General features: G+C 45.3%; 1 protein-coding gene across 2 annotated transcripts in view; it reads left to right on the top strand.

Annotated features, from left to right (window-relative positions):
* The window catches only part of vps8 (VPS8 subunit of CORVET complex), a 93,005-nt gene that overhangs the window by 31,702 nt on the left and 41,521 nt on the right, over positions 1-19,782 (top strand). For both annotated transcript variants that reach the window (XM_030725438.1, XM_030725437.1), the window contains 12 exons: positions 237-407; positions 968-1,042; positions 2,256-2,291; positions 2,490-2,580; positions 5,569-5,615; positions 5,698-5,787; positions 12,294-12,340; positions 13,109-13,331; positions 13,885-13,974; positions 15,520-15,571; positions 15,650-15,692; positions 15,921-15,993. In XM_030725438.1, coding sequence (XP_030581298.1) covers positions 237-407; positions 968-1,042; positions 2,256-2,291; positions 2,490-2,580; positions 5,569-5,615; positions 5,698-5,787; positions 12,294-12,340; positions 13,109-13,331; positions 13,885-13,974; positions 15,520-15,571; positions 15,650-15,692; positions 15,921-15,993 — 1,038 coding nt within the window. The remainder of the gene's footprint in view (positions 1-236; positions 408-967; positions 1,043-2,255; positions 2,292-2,489; positions 2,581-5,568; positions 5,616-5,697; positions 5,788-12,293; positions 12,341-13,108; positions 13,332-13,884; positions 13,975-15,519; positions 15,572-15,649; positions 15,693-15,920; positions 15,994-19,782) is intronic.

Genomic DNA, 19,782 nt, shown 5'->3' with positions numbered 1-19,782 from the left:
GACTTGTATACATACTTTTGGGCCTGTGTGGATTAGAGAAAATCCAGAATAAAGTCAGACCTGAGTCTTATTTTTTAAAGGTTTAAAGAATCGTTTGAATCTGGACAAAGAAAAGAAATCATTAAAAGCCAAAATGATGCTGACATTCGTGCACATGAGTCGATGTAATCATGAATGAATACAGACAGAAATCTTTGTTTCCAAAATGAAAGATTTGTGCCTCTGTACTCCTGCAGTGGATCAACAGTCGTACTCTGGTCCTGGTGGACAGCCATGAAAAACTGCACGTTGTGGACCGACCTAGTCAAGAGATTCTGGAGACTCTGGACCTGGAGCAGGTGCAGCTGGTGTATAACAGCCGGCATTTCAAATCACTGGCCACCGGAGGGAATGTCTCCCAGGCTCTGGTGAGGGTTTAGTTGGTGTGACCTGGGGTCAGAGTCACAGGTTTTGATTTGAGTGATTCTTGAAAGGCTGGCATTCAAAACTAATAGAAATGTCAAGCAAAACCTTGTTTGAATACACTGGATTCTTTCATAGTAATAATGCAGTCAGGTAAAGAAAACAGAGCCTGTGAAGAACCCAAACAGTTTCTTCATGCAGGACTTTCTAAATGTTTCTAAAAGTGTGATTGGGAACAAATCAGTTTAACTGCAGGAAACTGAGAAACACAGACAGGAACCTCTGATATAGCTGCACATCAGTAGCAGCCATTAGAGACGTAGAATGAGCACAAAGTGAGTTTTTCATTATTTTCACACAGCTAGTGCTCCTCACCCAATCCTGTAAATACTTTGTGTTTCATGACGTAGCTCCTCGTTACCTCCTGGATCCTGTTACAGTCAGACCTTCATATATTGATTCAGAATCAGTCCCAGAATTCAGAATAATCATAAATGGTTTGAAGGGATTATTTTGATGTTGCCTTTTGGCTTCGGCTGCACATCTGTGTGTTCCTGTGTTCCAGGCTTTAGTTGGAGAAAAGGCCTGCTACCAGTCGGTCTCGAGCTACGCGGGGCAGATTGTGTATTTGGGCACCAAGGTAATATTTTGTATTATTTATCTTTTTGTTGTCTCTGTACACACGTGTGTAAAGTTGTAACCAAATCGTACTAATCAAACTCATTATTGCCCAATGTGACATTTTAGCCTCAGTAACTTTTAGCTGTCTCACTGTCTGATATCATCACCATGATTATCTCACAGTGTCTAATTAAAGTCCATTTCATTTTTATTATTTATCAATGGGAGTCCATCAGGGGACAGCTCGGGTCGAGCAGTGAGGAGAGTACGTTAGAGAGGCAACACTAAGGATGTTTGGACATGAGCAGAGGAGGGACAGAGGATATACTGAAGATGGAGCTGCCAGGCAGGAGGAGAAGAGGAAGACTCCAGAGGAGATTCATCAGTGTAGTGAAGGAGGACATCCAGAGGGTTGTTGTGACAGAGGAGGATGCTGGGATAGGGTGAGAGGGAGGCAGATGATCCGCTGTGGTGACCCCTGAAGGGAGCAGCCAGAAGAAGACGACCAATGGCAGGCTTAGGTGTCATTAGGTAGTCGCCCTGATTGGCTCATGTCAGGCATTTGTTGCTTATTGGCAGTGATGCATGTTATGCATGAGCTCATCCTTGTTTCAGTTCTTTGTAAAAGAGAGCATCCTCCAAAGACTTTCAGATGAAAATGGGTCCTGATTCATTACAGGGCAGCAAACACACACACAGTTTGTGAATGTTGCAAACAGTTTAAGCATTTTCATCCTCAGTGGTTCAGATCAGAACCCAGGAGAACCCTGTTCACTGTTTTTTCCATGACAAGTTAAGTGGAGTTGATTCCAAATGTTGAACATACGTTTGGTAGCTGTTCACTGGAACTCTCAATATGAGGTCCAAGTAGATGCTGGTAGAGAATAAGTGAAGGAGGCTATAATTAGGCTGAGAAAGAAGCAATGCTCTGCCCACTCAGCAACACAAAAAGGCCACAGAAGATGAAGTGGATGAATTCTTTCCTTGATTAAGAAAAACCCTTTCACAAGTTAAGACCACTCTCGAGGAAGCAGGCATATTATTGTCAAAGTCTACAGTCAAGAGACGCCTTCATGAATGAAAATACAGAGAATTTCCACCAAGGTGCAAACAGTTCAGCGACAGTCAGTGCGCTCTAATGACTGCGCTCTAATGACTGCGCTCTAATGACTGCGCTCTAATGACTGCGCTCTAATGACTGCGCTCTAATAGTATTTTGTCTTGCCTTGCAGTCAGCTCACATTATGACTCTAAGGAACTGGAGAGAGGTGGGTATGATATTTTAAATATGCATTATTAAAAACATGAATCTGCAGCTATAGCTGCAGTTGTACACAAATCCTTCAGTATCAGCAGTAGTTTACAATAAGTAAATAATTCAGTGTTGAACTGTGTGGATGTAAAACATCATGTATGTGTGTGTATGCTTGATCTTTGCTCTTCCTTGTCTCTGCTTGTGTCTCCAGCGTATTGACTGTCTGATGAAGCAGGAGCATTTTGTTGAAGCCCTCTCTTTGGCCTGGTCCTTTCACGAGGGAACTGCTAAGGCCGTGGTTGGTGGGTGTAATTCATATCACTGATCTGTCAGCCATAAAGCAGCCTTTCACCACAGCAACATATTACATGTTGGTGAAGTGCTTTGGGGTGTGGTGGTGTGGTGTGGATTTGTGTCATGGAAGCACATTTAGACAGAACACGTTAAGCTGCTGTCACACAGGGAGCTGCTGCTCTTCGTGGCTGCTGCCTCGTAATATTGATCTTCTGTGTTTTTAATTGCTATCAGCATGACTCAGTATCTACAGCAGCTGCTGCCAGCCTGCCCACCACCGCCTTCTCTCTGTGTGACGTAATCTCATCACAAATCCACACAGAGTGGGTTGTAGCTTAAAATAAAGGACACAGTTAGGAATATTATTCCTAACAGTTAATATTATTAGCATATATTTTAGCTATATATTAGACTGACACCATCTCTCTGGGAAATCTCCAATATTCAAACCACTTTTCTCCGATGGCAGAGAAAGACTAACATGGAGTTATGACATTTTAAAGCCTTGCAGTGGCCACTGGTTGGTCTGGATGTAACACTGGATGACTGCAGCCAATCATCTGCGCTTCAAACCGAATGAATATCTTTCAGACTTCCCCATTAGGGAAGAAAACGCACTCTTGATATACACAGATCAGGCATATTATGTCCACCTGCCTAATACTGTGTTGGGGCATGGACTCCACTAGAACCCTGAAGGTGTGCTGTGGTATCTGCACCAAGATGTTAGCAGCAGATCTTTTAAGTCCCGGAAGCTGTGAGGTCTCCATGGATCGGACTGGTTTGTCCAGCACATCCCACAGATGCTCTGTTGGATTGAGATCTGGGGAATGTGGAAGCCAAGTCAGCATCTCAAACTCATAGCTGTGCTCCTCAAACCGTTCCTGAACCATGTTTGCTTCGTGGCAGCGAGCATCATCCTGCTGAAAGAGGCCGCAGTCATACTGTTTATAAGAAAGGGTGCACATGGTCTGTAACAGTGCTGAGGTAGGTGGTGTCAAAGTAACATTGGCATGGATGGCAGCACTGAAGGTTTCCCAGCATCACACCTCCTTCTTCCCATAGCGGGTTCTGGTGTTCAGGTGTTCCCCAGGTAAGTGGTGCACCCGGCCATCCATGTGATGTAAAAGGAAACGTGATTCCTCAGACCAGGCCACCTTCTTCCACTGCTCTGTAAGTCCAGGTCTGATGCTCGTGTGTCCAGTGTTGGGACTTTTGGTGGACAGGGGTCAGCGCGGGCACCCTGACTGCTCTGCAGCTATGCAGCCCCATACACAACAAACTGTGCTGCTCTGTGTGTTCTCACACCTTTCTGTCAGAACCAGCATGACCTTTTTCAGCTACAGTAGCTCCTGTGTTGGATCAGACCACACGGGCCAGCCTTCACTCCCCACGTGCATCAGTGAGCCTTGGCCGCCCGTGACCCTGTCGCTGGTTCACCATCTGTTCCTTCCTTGCACTACTTTTAAAAGCCTGATCACTGCAGTGTTGGAGATGCTCTGAGCCCGTCATCGAGCCATCACAGTTTGGAGCCCTGTCAAACTTGATAAAATGTTCACGTGCTCCCTGATGATTCTCACCCACTAACAGGAGCCATGATGAAGAGACAATCATTGTTATTCACTTCACCTGTCAGTGGTCAGAATGTCATGCCTGATGGGTATAACAAAATATGATCACAGTTGTAACAACCTCACTTAAGACTGGAGTGATTTTTTTGTATGTGTATAGACAACATCACGTCAGGGAATATTATATATTATATGAAACAGTGCAAACAACAGTACTGAGTTTTGAGCAGTGTTTCCTGGTCCAGTGGGTCTGTAATCCCAGTTGATGTTGGTGAGGAATTTTGAACATCGGCACATCAGCTGGATGGCCTGAAAAGTAAGATGAATGGGTGGTGCCAGGGTAAGGCCGGCAGGAGCAATGAACCATTTAATACCATCAGTCATAACCGCAGTCGTTTGCATGACATATTTGTCTGTTGGAAATGAATTCCTGATGGCTCTTTGGCACCAACAACTGGGTGATTTCCTCTCCTGTCACAGCCACTTGATGAAGTCTGTATCTAACCATGAAAAACAGGGATATGATTGTGCTGCGTCAGGCTGCAACTTTCAACCATCAGTTTTCATCACTGGGTTAAAAAGCAAAGTGTAGTGTCCCATCATGAGACTGCTCCAGTGTAAAATCTTCCATGGAGTGGAGCACAGGAGCTTAATGAGCCTCCTGAGAAGGCTCGCAGGTTCTCCTTCCCCTGGAGCAGTGTTGGAGGATCTTGTGTTACTGCTGAGCGCAGCACAGAATACCACAGCTCTACCTGTCACGGACACAGCCAGTTTATTACACCTGGGCCAGTCCATCCCTCGAGTCAGATGGTGCACGAGGTGGGAGCTAACCATAGCCTTAATCCTGTGTGTGTTTTGCCCTTATGTTTAATATGTTTTAATGGAATATTTGTGAATGTCACCATGCACACACTTAATATCGACCCACTCTGCCTCCAGCAATGCCCCACGGGCAAACCACATTCTGGTACAGCCTTAGTCCGCCACAGCCCGGTGTGGACCCTCTTGGAACCTTACCTGAAAGCTGGACCTCCCTCCTGGACCGGGAGGAGGTGTTGGAGGCAGTCCACACGGATCACCTGCCCCCACCTTCATGAGTAGGCACTCCTTGCGGAATTGTCCAGGTCGCCCACACTTCCAGCACTCCTGCCCCAGTGTTCGCAGCTGCCCTCCATGCTGCTCAGCTCTCCCAGCCCCAGTGCATTGTGGGATAAATAGGAGAATGAGAAAGGGTGCGACAGGTGTGTCAGCATCCTCTCCTATTAGTGCCCCTGAACCCTCTGCTCCACCTCTCCTGCAGCTGAGCGACAACCACACATCACCACCGCAAACAGTATCTCTGCATGTGCTTAAACTGAATGTTAATATATTTGTACGATATTTAATAATAGATCACCAATAGTTTGTGAAATGTGTTTATTTAAGGCCTGTATGGAGACTCACTGAAAAGGAAGGCAGCGGTCAGCGACAAGGTAAGAACAGACACCTCTGCTCTGCTGAATCTGCCTTCCTCTCACAGTTTACCTTTCCAAAATATTAACTCTGTGTGTACAGATGGTCGAGATCCTTTTCCAGTTTGCAGAGCACGCTTTGAAAAAGTGTCCCGAACAAGGAAAAATCCAAGTAATGGAGCAGCATTTCCAGGTAAGCTAACATGCCTTAGAGAACATATTTTACAGTGTTTAGCTCAGTAGCTTAATACTTGATTGAGACTATATTTATGTCTTCTTTCAGAAACTTGAAGCAAACAGATTTTCATAACATTTGTTTATCAGTCCTGACTATGATAATACGCCAGTGCAGTTTAAAAATGATCTTGTTTTACTGTTACGAAAAGTTGTGGATTTATTTATATAGCACTTTTTATACAGTAAAGATCCTAAAATAAACACACACACACACACACACCCTTCAGTACATCAGTACACCCCCACATAGACATTAGACACCTACCTGAGCACACTCTTGTTCTCTGTGCTGTAGCAGGAAAGTGAGGAAATCAGTCATATTCTAATATGAGCAATGAGATAATACAATAAGGCTTAAGAAGTACAGCGTGTAGGGTTTGATGAAATCATTCCAGTTATGATTCTAAAATAACAATGATAAAGCTAAGTGATGTACAAAATGCATCTTTTTTCTTTGTGTCAGCCTTCATGGTCTGTATAACAGTGTGAGTGACTGCTGCTGTGTCCAGCACTCCCACAGGAAGTACAGTCCAACACTATCAGTACTTTCATGGTCGTATGTTTCAGTCATCGAACAGCAAACCAAACTGATTTTCTGAGATTTATTGAAGGGTCTGTACAGCACAGACCGTCTTCATGCCCACACTGATACAGACTAGAATAACATCAGTGCCTTTATATTTGTGTGTGCACTCAGTCCCTTTTTCCTGGAGTATCCTGACTCGATGTAAGTGCACAAAATTCAAAACAGTTTTCGGTGCATTTTTTATCTTGATGTGTTCATAAAGTTGTTTGAGAGACGAAGGACAAAAATATTCTTCACTGCGACAGACAACCACTCACACTCACATTCACAGCATGGACAGAATCACCGGCTAACCTAACCCCACTGTGTGCATGTCTTTGATCTGTGGGAGGAAACCGGAGTACCCGGAGAAAACCCAAAACACGCAAACGTGGGAAAAACATTCAAACTCCACACAGAAAAGGTCCCAGCCAAGGTGGATTCAACCCCAGACCTCCTTGCTGTGAGGTGCTAACCATCGTGTCACTGTGCTGCCCTAGTTTAAAATGTGTTCCCACATAAATCTTATTTTCAGTGTCAGTGACTCCCGGCCTGGGTTGCTGTGAAGAAGAAGTGATTGCTGTGATTTGTCTTAGCAGTATAATCGTAACGGCATCAAATTTACTGTTTCTGCAGAACTATGATGTTCATTTAACATAAACTCTTCATTATCATAAATGCACCAGTGTGCAGTGCCTATGATATTGCACACTGGTACATTTGGGGTGGTTGTAGTTCAGGGGCTAAAGCAGGTCATCTACTAATTGGAAGATCGGTGGTTCAATTCCAGGCTCTTCCAGTCTGCATGCCAAAGCAAAAATGAACCCCATGTTTTCTTCCTATGTGCTCACTGGAGTGTGAATGTGTATGAATATTACCGTATTTTCCGGAGTATAAGTCGCACTTTTTTTCATAGTTTGGCTGGGGGTGCGACCTATACTCCGGAGCGACGTATATGTGACATTTATAACACATGAACCAAAATACTCCAGCCACTTGACATCTCCGTGAACTTTAAGGCAGTCTTGCGTAACCTGTGGGCGCAGTGGATGATGGATGGAGAGCACAGCTTAACGGCAACTGGGAGAATGCGCCACCCAACTTTCCTGGAAGTCATTGGATGGATCAAGAAAACATGGGCTTCAGTGACAAACCATCCTGTTGGGATTCAGAAAGGCTGGAATAATTGGAACTGCAGCTGACGACGAGTCTGACTAACGCGACACAGAAGAGGAAGCGGCGCTTCGTCTACGGAGTGTACGGAATTGTTTAGAAGTGACACCGAGGATGAAGAATTCAATGGATTGATGGTTTGGTTAACTTGTTAGTATGTTCTTTATGCTATGGTTATCTGAATAACTTAATGTTACGTTAACATACCGAACACGTGTTCGTTGTGCGTCATGTAGCTTAATGTGCTACGTTAGCATAACGTAGGTGTAACCGTGTTCGTCCTGTTCTTTAATCCATTATTATTTTAAATTGCCGTTCAAGATGGAATTTGTGCTCTGGGTCTCGGATTCTAGCAACCCCCCCCCCCCCCAAAAAAAGTGCGACTTATAGTCCAGTGCGACCTATATATGTTTTTTCTTCTTTATTATGCATTTTTTGGCTGGTGTGACCTATACTCCGGAGCGACGTATAGTCCGAAAAATACAGTATATAGAAAGCACTTGGGTGTAGAAAAAAGTGCTTGTATGAATGGGTGAATAAGGCATGTTTTATAAAGTACAGTAGATATATATTAACCAGCCTCTGGCTCTGAGGTCAGTTACCAGCATTAGCAAGAAGACAAGCTCAAGCTTATGTGATGATAACAGGTAGGTTTTCTCTTGGATGTAGAGGAGTTAGTGTGAAGAAGCTTTTATTAATTCCTTTAGCACGTTAGCGCAGAAAGCCTTGGTGATGGAGAAAGGATGGATCTCCCAGAATATCCGGTTTAATAAAACAGGCAAGTGGAACAGGTGCAGTTCAGATTAGCATCTCTGAGAAAGTCACTTGGTTCAATGGATGTACAAATTTTAAACAATTGTTTACACCATCTTAATTTTTCATTCGTATTTTGAATCCCTCTGTAGATGCATACAGTTAATGACATCCCATAGTACCCAAGCCTTTACTTCAGCTGTTTTTATGTATATAAAAACATTCCCCACATGCCCTGCAGCCAGTCTTTGTCCTTCAAGCTTTCTCTCAGCTATTTATCAAACTTCTTGTGTTCCTTCTTCTTGATGTTCCCGTCACTTGGTATTGCAACGTCTATCACCACGACCTTCTTCCTTTCTTTGTCCACCACTACGATGTCCGGTTGGTTAGCCACCACCAGTTTGTCTGTCTGTATCTGGAAGTCCCACAGGATCTTAGCTCTGTTGTTCTCAACCACCCTTGGGGGCGTGTCCCATTTTTTCACCTCGGGACTTCCAGGTCATACTCTGCACAGATGTTCCTGTATACAATGCCGGCCATACATGGGGCATACATGGTGTTCCATGTATGTCCTGCCTGCTAGCATCTTGCACCCTGCTGTTATATGCTAGATTGTCTCAGGGGCATCTCTGCACAGCCTGCACCTGGGGTCTTGTCTAGTGTGGTAGACCCCAGCCTCTATTGATCTTGTGCTCAGTGCTTGCTCTTGTGATGCCATGATTGGCACCTCTGTGCTGTCTGTCAGTCCAGCTTTGTCTAGCAATTGGTAGGATTTCTCTATGTCAGCCACTTCTTCTATCTGCCGGTGGTACATGCCGTGCAGAGGCCTGTCCTTCCATGATGGTTCCTGTTCTTCCTCTTCTTCTTTCTCAGGTTTCTGCTGCCTGAGGTACTCACTAAGCACCTGATCCTTTGTGGACATCTTCCTGATGTATTCATGGATCTTTGTTGTTTCATCTAGGATAGTGGTTCTGACACTCACTAGTCCTCGGCCTCCTTCCTTCAGCTTAGCGTGCAGTCTCAGGGTGCTGGATTTGGGGTGAAATCCTCCATGCACGATAAGGAGCTTTCTTGTCTTGACATCAGTGGCTTCCATCTCCTCCTTTGGCCAGCTTATTATCCCAGCAGGGTATCTGACAACTGGCAGGGCATAGGTGTTGATAGCCCGGATCTTGTTCTTCCCATTCAGCTGACTCTTCAGGACTTGCCTTACTCTCTGCAGGTACTTGGAGGTTACAGCTTTGCTATCGGCCTCTTCATGGTTCCCATTTGCCTGTGGGAATCCAAGGTACTTGTAGCTGTCTTCAGTGTCTGCAATGTTGCCTTCTGGTAGTGTAATCCCCATCCGACTACACTTCTCCAGTCTGAATGACATGCCGATATCATTGCTGCAGATCCTGATGGTGTGGATCAGTGAATCGATATCTCATTCACTCTTAGCATACAGCTTGATGTCATCCATGTACAGGAGGTGGCTGATGTTTGCTCCATTCTGTAGTTGGTATCCATAGCCAGTCTTGTTGATGATCTGGCTGAGGGGATTCAGGCCTTTGCAGAACAGCAGTGGGGACAGGGCATCTCCTTGGTCAATCCCACACTTGATGTTGACTAGTGCAATGGGCTTGAAGTTGGCCTCTAGTGTTGTACTCCACATTCCCATAGAGTTCTTGATGAAGGCTCTGAGGGTCCTGTTGATCTTGTATAGTTCTAGGCCTTCCAGGATCCATGTGTGCGGCATCGAGTCATAGGCTTTCTTGTAATCAATCCAGGTGGTGCACAGATTGGACAGTCGGGTCTTACAGTCTCGAGTGACTGCTCTATCTACCAGTAGCTGGTGTTTGGCTCCTCTGTTTCCTTTCTGGGCCCTGCTCATGTATTGTGCCACATGCCTACTCATCTTAGCTGCTATGATCCCTGACAGGAGTTTCCATGTTGTCCTGGGGCAGATTATTGGCCGGTAGTTGGATGGGACCGGTCCCTTCTGGGGATCCTTGGGAATCAGGACTGTCCAGCCTTTGATCAGCCATTCTGGGTGTATCTTATCCAATAGCAGCTGGTTCATTTGTGCTGCCAGGTGCTCGTGGAGTGCAGTTAGCTTCTTTAGCCAGTAGGTGTGAATCATATCAGGGCCTGTTCTGTCCATGTGTGAGACTCTTTCCTGGATGTCTGCCACTGTGATGGTTACTGGAGCCTGTTCAGGGAGGTTGCTGTGGTCTGCTCTTAGATCCAGTAGCCACTGAGCTCTGGTGTTGTGTGTTGCATCCTTCTTCCATATGCTCTTCCAGTATTGCTCCAGTCTTGGTGGAGGTGCTGTTCTCATATTATTCCCCTGCCACTGAGAGTACACCTTGGGTGGTTCAGTGGAGAACATCCGTATTATTCTCTGGCTTCTATCTCTCTGGTATACCTCCTCAGGCAGTTAGCCAAGCTGTGAGTCTCTGTTTGGCAGCCTCTAAGGCCTCAGGTATGAACAGCCTGTTGCACTTCTTAGGCTACTTTCTGCAGCTCTGATAACTGGCTAACCTCCCTCTGTGCTGCCTTGATCTTAGCCTCTAGTCGTCTTTTCCATAAAGGAGACTGATTCTTGTGGCTGTTCATCTTAGAGCTGAGCCAATATAATTCTCATTATTCTGTGGAATACAGCCAACGAGTGACAAGAAAATGTATCATTTTATTTTTGTACTTTACATACTTTATCTGTGACTCGTCACGGATTGTGAGGTACTACATCATTGACACTTTGGTTATTAATTTTAACATTCAGTTTCACTTGAGCTCTTTGTATATTATTACTTGGCTCTTCTCTGTGGCTGACTGAAGGATCAATACCAGCAAAAGCAAGAGAAGCCCACAGAGCAGTTAAGCTGTGTGTGCGTAGGTCCAGTATATAAACATGCAATCCCTTAATACATCCAGTGGACCAAGATGAACAAATTCAGTTATTTTTTATGTGTCTAATATATTTGTAATTGTTCACTGAGCAAGATGATCCAAACGAAGGACATCACAGGGAAGAGTCCAAAATAACTTCAATAATAGGCAAGGGTCACACACGAGTGTGGCATCCGTCTGCCTCACACAGCAGGGAAAGGTAGAAAAAGTCCAGAAGACATTCCAAACGGTGACACACAGTCAGTTAAACTATGTGAGGGAACCTACAAAAATACATGAACAAAACTAGAAACATGCAGAATATCAGTAAGGAGGAACTACAGAAGCTTGACTGCTGCTCAGGCAAAGGAAGAAAGGAAAGCAGGGCCTAACATCTCCACTTTAAGGAGTTAAACAACTTTGGAAATAACTATTTACATCCAGCACATTGCACATGTGTTCAAAACCACATCTTCTCACTCACATGGGAGCTCCAAGGTTCTCTGTCGATCTTCTCAACAAAAATCTTGTTCATCCACTGGAAAGTTTAAGCTGTGGTTCACTCTTTGTTGCACCAGTGTCTCAGGCTCTGCATGGAGGCCACTGCCACATCTAAATGAAATCTTATGTTGAAAATAGATTTGTTTGCTCAGGCAGCAAACGGATACCAGCACCTCGTGTCAACAGTAAATCAGCACAAGGCAGTAGATGGGTGCTTTGTAATGCCATCTAGGTGGCACAGGAAGTGATAAGTCACTCATTTGGGGAACAGCCAATTAGAATCCAGGCTTGAGATACACTGTCTCTGTGACTGTATCTTATTGTGTCTCTGTACAATAGCTTGCTGTTACTACATTGAAATTTACCCATTGTGGGACAAATAAAGGGATTTCTGTTTGTATTTCTGCAAGTACCTCAGAGACCTTCACGTGTGCCAAGGTGTGAGGGCCCTGTCAGTTCAGTTTATTTGTATTTGAGTGTGTGAGTGCCAGGAGATGCTGATTATTTGTTTGGTTATCTATTTTATTGATATGGATGATTAGCATTTGAAGTGATTCTCCAGTTTCCGTACTCCACTCCTCTCTTTGTGTTTTGTTCAGGATGTAGTTCCAGTCCTGGTGGATTACTGCCTGCTGCTGCAGAGGGCGTAAGTACACACACACACACACACACACACACACACACACACACACACACACACACACACACACACACACACACACACACACACACACACACACACACACACCCACGATAAGACATTAGCCAGTGAGCATGTGGTTTCACAGTCAGACCTGCCGCTCCTTTGTGCATCCGGGGTTTTTTTTGCAGCCATGATGACTGAGTCTTTATAACATGAACCATGGACGGTCACGTGAAAGAAAGTTTTCACAGTACTGGAGAGAGTCCACAGAAAACAAATGCCCTGGAAGCTCCAGAGCACATAATTACAGGTCTCAGTAGATCTTAATGCATATGAGCCTCAGTGACACGCAGATGGCTGAGTAAGAACCAGGAATAAGAAATACTATAATCATAATAACCCACTGACTGCTGTCACTTTCTGTGAACTATTAGAACTAAGCTGTCGGTGGTTTTTAGAACCTATGGTGTCAATTTGAACATGCCAGGTCACGTTGTTCCTGAGCTGTTGTGTTCACAAGTTTAGAAACCTTGACCTCTGACCTTGACCCAAAAATGAGTTTACATCTTGTCTGACTTGTGCCACTGCATCATGTAAGTAGTCAAACCCACTGAACTGGAATCAAGTTAAATTTGAAACTCATTTGAAAGTGTGTGTGGGAGCAGAACAAAGTTTCTGCTGCATCATATTGAATGGATGAAACTGACTGACTTCAGTGATCCAAATACATTTTCTGTGTGTGTGTGTGTGTGTGTGTGTGTGCGCACACAGTGACCTGCTATTCACCCAGTTGTATTCTCGGCTGGTAGAGAATACGGTTGCTAAGGGTGTCTTCTTGGAGTCACTAGAGTCGTACATTGTTGCTGACCGCCTCGGACACCTCACCCCAGCCATTATGAGGGACCTCCTGGACCATTACCATGGTAACGGTATGATGGACAGCCTGGAGAGATGTATTGTCCACCTGGACGTTACCAGCTTGGACATCCAGCAGGTGTGTATGTGTGTGTGGTACTGTGGTACAAAAATAGTGCAAACTGTTTTCATACAGTTTATAAAACTAATAAAACTAGTAAATGAGATTATGTGGACTGAAAAAAGTACACTTTAATCTGAGAACACACACACACACAAGCACGCACGCACACGCACACACACACACACACACACACACACACACACACACACACACACACACACACACACACACACACACACACAGATGAAGCCCAGGAGCCTGTTGAGGTACATGTTGCACATCGTCACTGTGTTAAAATAATTGAGTCATTTTTTTCAGGTTTTTGAGAAAAGACAAAAAACTGAATGAAACATCAAAAATATGATGATTTAGGCAAAATAAAACTTTCATCAAAAAATGACTGAGGCCATTATTTACCAAGGTAACGATATTATAATTATGTTTGTGTCAGCAGCAGCAATCAAACCACTGAGAGCTCTCTGAAAACAGCCTAATTACCCTCCACAGTTACACTGATGACCGCTGTGTGCGCGCGTGTGTGTGTGTGTGTGTGTGTGTGTGTGTGTAGGTGGTTCGAGTGTGTTGGGAGAACCAGCTCTATGATGCAATGATCTACGTTTTCAACAGTGGAATGAATGACTACGTCACTCCGATGGAGGTGGGTCCTTGTTTTAGCGTGCCAGAGCAGATCAGCTTCTTCACAGAATGATTTCTGACATTAATTGAAATCATAAACCATTTGACTGGTACACATGCCCAGCTCCCACAAAGCTGGGATGCTGTGTGAAATGTAAATAAAGATAGAAACCAACGATCTGATAAACTCATATTTTCCTCACAGTAGAACACAGGAAACAAATCAGAAGTTTAAACAGAAAATGCACCATTTCAAGAAGAAAAATCTAAGGTTATTTTGATTTAATGACAGTTTGGGACGTGGGCAACAAAAGGCTGGAAAAGTAAGTGGCACCAAAAACAAACAGCTGGAGGAACATTTTGCAACTAATCAGGTCACCTGGCAGCAGGTCAGTAACGTGATGAAAAGCAGAGACTCTCAGAGGTAAAGATGGGCAGAGGTTCACCAGTCTGCAACAAACTGCATCTACAAATGATGAAACAGTTTCAGAATAATGTCCCTCAGTGTCAGATTGTAAAAACTGTGACTGTCTCATCATCTACAGTACATAATATCATCCAAAGTTCTGGAGAAATCTCTGTGCATAAGCGACGTGTCCAAAATCAGTATTGGAGCCTGTGATCTTCAGACCTTCGGGCAGCACTGCATTAAAAGCAGGTCTGATTCTGTCCTGGAAATCTCTGCATGGGCTCAGGAGCACTTCCATCTCAGTGTGCCATCCACACATGCAGGTTAAAGCTCCATCAGGCACAGAAGAAACCACATGACCCAGAAACACTGCAGTCTTCTCTGAGCCAAAGCTCATTGAAATGAACTGAGGCAAAGGGGAAAACTGTTCTGAGGTCAGATTAAATGAAATTTGAAATCTTTTTGGAAAATATGGATGCTGTGTCCTCTGGACTAAAGAGCAGAGGGACCATCCAGCTTGTTATCAGCACTCAGTTTAAAATCCTGCATCTCTGATGGGATGGGGGTGCATCCGTGCATATGGCACTGGCAGCTTGCACATGTGGAAATAAGAAAATGTTCCATCAATGCTGAAAGGTACCTACAAATGCTCCCACTTTTCAGGGAAGGCCTGGGATATTCCAGGGGGACGATGTTAAACCTTATCCTGCATCTGTCCCAGCAGTGCGGCTGCACAGTAGCAGAGTCCGGGAGCTGAACTGTCCTGCTCATGTGCCCATTGTTGGAGCTTTGGGCAGTGGACGGGGGTCAGGATGGGCACCCTGACTAACCTGCAGCCATGCAGCCTCATACACAACAAACCGCGATGTTCTGTCTATTCTGACACCTGACAAGAGCTGCAGATTTGGAGATGCTCTGAACCAATATTTTTTTTGTTACTGCAGATAAAAAAATGATAAAAAACAAATCACATTTATAAAATGGTTCTCTGTCAGACTGATGTCCATTATTATAGAGGGTGAAAGCACGTGGTCTGAAAGCTCTCTGCAGCAGCACTGACTCAGCTCCACTGCCTGTCCAGTGAGCGTCTCTCCACCACAGCTTCAGTTTATTATTGATAAAGCCTTTGGTGCTGTCTGCTTTGTGTTTTTATGTCAGAAACTCTTTGCAGTGATTGGCCCAACACTGAAGGAGGGAAGGAGCCTAACAGGTGACCCCAGAAACCACACGTTTGACCTGTTTGTGTTTATATAGTAAATTTAATCTCTGCATTTTTCTTCTTGGTCAGATGAGAATGTGGTGATGGGAAACAAACTTCTGGTGTACATAAGGTAAATCACATATTAGATATTAGAGCCTGAACCGCTGCTTACAGCTAGCATAGGTGCTACTTTTCACTGCTGAAGAAGAGTCAAGTCTTCGCTCTACATGGGCTAAATGACTCTGAATGTAGAGAAAAACACTTCTTGCTGTGATTCTTTGTAATATGCATGCAGTGACACTCGGCTCTGATTATAAATGCATCTGCCAGTATACAGTGAGTGTGTGTGTGTTTGTAGCTGTTGTCTAGCAGGACGGGCGTATCCACTAGGAGACATTCCTGAAGACCTTGTGGTTCAAGTCAAGAACCAGGTGCGTGGATACTGTCTGTGTTTCACTTGTTATATACCACAGTCTGGATTTGTGGATTAAAGCTGTAACTGCAGTTAGGTCTGCAAAGAATGATTAAAAATAGTCCCATATAGCAATGATTTGTTCCTCTGGGCACATATGGGCTTGAATATGACCCAGCCTCAATTCAGCTCAACTAACCCCATTATTCTAAATCATAATCAGAGCCTGGAGGTCTATTTGTATTATAAAGGGCCATTATGAGCTAAGATAGATAGATAGATTTAAACGTTATTAATCCCTTGGGAGAGTTCCATCAGGGAAATTAAGAGCTCCAGAACACCCATCCAAAAGACAACAGAACAAACTGGGAGAACAGGTGTCTGCGGTCATGCAGCCGTTGTACAGCTACCATTGATAAGAGGGGGAACAAAAGCAAAAACAATAGGTTAAAAAAATCATCTTGTACTGTGCTCATTATGACCACCTTACGAGATTCCACAAAAACACCTTAGCAAAAGCATAACATATAGCACGGGAGCACTAGGGTGGGGAGAGATGGAAGGGGGGCCGGCGGAGACGAGAAGGGGGGTCAGGCTACTGTGGGGCTGACTCAAACTCCCTCCTCAGCTAACAGTTCTGATAAGATGTAAAGTCGTTCAGCAGCTAGGTCAGGGAGATCAGTCCAACACAGGTCAGAAGAAGACAGGACAGCGGGGGGGGTGGAGCATCTGTTTACAAATATCCCGGAGAAAACTGCGATAAGCAGCAGTCCAAGAATGCCAGGGAGCCAAATTCCTGATTTGATTAATTTGTTGACAGCCTTCAGTCAACCCCCTAACCCTAACCCAAAAGTCCCGTTCATCCGAATCTTCTTGGTTCATTCCTTCGCCGTGCAGAAACAGATACATACATCTCCAAGATCTTACCCCTCAGAATCAGCTCCAGACACACAGAGTCTGACTTTGAGTCTGTACCTTCCTGCATTCCCGTCATAAGCAGCCTTACCAAGGCCAGACAGCTGCCCAGACTTCCTGAATCGTAATTACAAGCCAGGTATCTCAGAATCAGAATCAGAAGGTTTTTATTGCCATATGGGTGAACAGGTTCACAGCATTAGGAAATTGCTGCGGTACTTCGTGCTTACAGAAAAAAACAAATAAGTATAAAAACTATAAGACAATATACAAGTATACAATTGCAAATATACAGAGATATTAGAGCTATAACTATAACACAATATTACAAAATTACAAAATATACAGTGCAGAGACTAATTAAAAGATAAAGAATGTAAACTATATTCCACTAATATGTACATCAGTGCAGTCAGACAGGTGCATAGACATAGGGTCATCAGCGTTTGTGGAGGGTGGTGGTAACAGTCTTAGGGTAATTGTTCATGAGTCCAACAGCAGAGGGGAAGAAACTGTTCTTATGGCGGGAGGTTCTGGTCCTTATGGACCGTAGCCTCCTGCCTGTGGGGAGAGGGTCAAAAAGTCTGTGCCCAGGGTGAGAGTGGTCGGCTGTGATCCGACCTGCACGCCCCAGTGTCCTGGAGGTGTACAGGTCCTGGAGAGATGGGAGGTTACAGCCAATCACCTTCTCAGCAGAGTGCACAACGCGCTGTAGTCTCTGTTTGTCCCTAGTGGTGGCTCCAGCGTACCACACAGTGATGGAGGAGGTGAGGATGGACTCAATGATGGCAGTATAGAACTGCACCATGGTCCTTGTTGGCAAGTTGAATTTCTTCAACTGCCGCAGGAAGTACATCCTCTGCTGGGCCTTTTTGATGACAGAGGTGATGGTGGGCTCCCACTTGAGGTCCTGGGTGATGGTAGTTCCCAGGAAGCGAAAAGAGTCCACTGTGGTGATGGGGGTGTCAGTCAGGATGATGGAGGGTAGAGGGGCTGTGTGCTTCCTAAAGTCCACTATAACTCCACTGTCTTCTGGGCGTTCAGTACCAGGTTATTGTGGCTGCACCAGGACACCAGACGTTTGACCTCCATCCTGTAGGCCGACTCGTCCCCGTCTGAGATGAGTCCGATGAGAGTCATGTCGTCTGCAAACTTAATAAGCTTGACAGACTGGTGGTCAGAGGTGCAGCAGTTGGTATACAGGGAGAAGAGCAGAGGAGAGAGGACACAGCCCTGAGGAGTGCCAGTGCTGATGGTCCGGGAGTCCGAGACATTCTTCCCCAGCCTCACGTGCTGCTTCCTGTTCATCAGGAAGTCAATGATCCACCTGCAGATGGGATCTGGCACGTTCATCTGGGACAGCTTGTCTTGGAGGAGATCAGGGATGATGGTGTTGAAGGCAGAGCTGAAGTCCACAAACAGGATCCTGGCGTAGGTTCCCTGGGAGTCCAGATGCTGTAGGATGAAGTGCAGAGTCAGGTTGATGGCGTCGTCCACAGACCTGTTGGCTCTGTAGGCAAACTGCAGGGGGTCCAGAAGGGGGGCTGTGAGGGACTTGAGGGGGGACAGCACCAGACGCTCAAATGACTTCATGACCACAGAAGTCAGTGCCACAGGTCTGTAGTCATTTAGTCCAGTGATCCTTGGCTTCTTGGGGACAGGAACAATGGTAGCGGTTTTAAAGCAGACAGGCACGTGGCAAGCCTCCAGTGAGGAGTTGAAGATGTTCGTGAACAATGGGGCAAGCTCGTTAGCACAGTGTCTCAGTGTGGCAGGTGAGACACCATCTGGACCTGGAGCTTTGCGAGCTTTGACACTCCTGAACTGCTTTAGCACCTGGTCCTCCTGAATACAAAAGACTGTGGGGGTGGGGGAGGAGGGGGACTCTGGGGTGGGAGTCCTTGATGATGTGGGCTTCTCTGAGGTGTGGGGAGTGGGGGAGGTTGGGGGGTGAATATTTGTGTTGGCTGTATTGTAGTTGGGACTGGTGGAGGTGTGAAGGCTGCTGAACTGACCATCAAAACGACAATAGAACTCGTTCAGTCTATTTGCAGTTTGTAGGTCGTCTGTGGAGTGGGGGGTTTTAGGCTTGTAGTTGGTAATCTGCCTAAAACCTTTCCATACAGAGGCCGCGTCGTTCTCTGAGATCTGCTGCTGTATATTCTCAGAGTGATGTGATCTAGCAGTGGCCACTTCCTTGCTAAACCTGTACTTGGCCTCTTTGTAGCAGTCTTTGTCCCCACTTTTAAAAGCCTCCCTCTTCTCTATCCACAGCTGCTTCAGTTTGGGAGTAAACCAGGGTTTGTCACTGTTATAACTCACCCTGGTGCGTGATGGCACAATGCTGTCCTCGCAGAAGTGGATATACGAGGTTACAGTGTCCGTGTAGTCATCCAGACTGTCACAGGCAGCCCTCATTGAGTCCCAGTCTGTAGTTTCGAAGCATGTGCGGAGCTCCTCCACAGCCTCACGGGTCCACTGCTTTGTTGTCCTCACCACAGGTTTTGAGAGCTTCAGCCTCTGTCTGTACGCGGGGATCAGGTGGATCATGTCGTGGTCAGAGAGGCCGAGTGCAGCGCGGGGCACTGCGTGATAAGCCCCGCTTATCGTGCTGTAGCAGTGGTCTAATGTCTTCTCCTCTCTGGTCGGACATGTGATATATTGTTTATATTTGGGAAGTTCCTGTCTCAGGCTGGCTTTATTAAAGTCCCCAAGTACGATGATAAGAGAGTCCGTACTTGGGGACTTGGGGACTCTGAATTGATCTCCAGGATCAATTCAGAGAAATCCCAGTGTCAATAAGCCAAATGTGTGTGTCCTCCATCCACAATTAACAACAGTTAACGCTGGATAACTGTTACTACACAACTGTTAGTTGGTAAGAATTCAATTT

The sequence above is a fragment of the Archocentrus centrarchus genome, unplaced genomic scaffold (genome assembly GCF_007364275.1).
Source record: "Archocentrus centrarchus isolate MPI-CPG fArcCen1 unplaced genomic scaffold, fArcCen1 scaffold_55_ctg1, whole genome shotgun sequence".
In the NCBI taxonomy this organism is placed as follows: Eukaryota; Metazoa; Chordata; class Actinopteri; order Cichliformes; family Cichlidae; genus Archocentrus; species Archocentrus centrarchus.
This window is presented reverse-complemented; position numbering and strand designations above follow the sequence as displayed.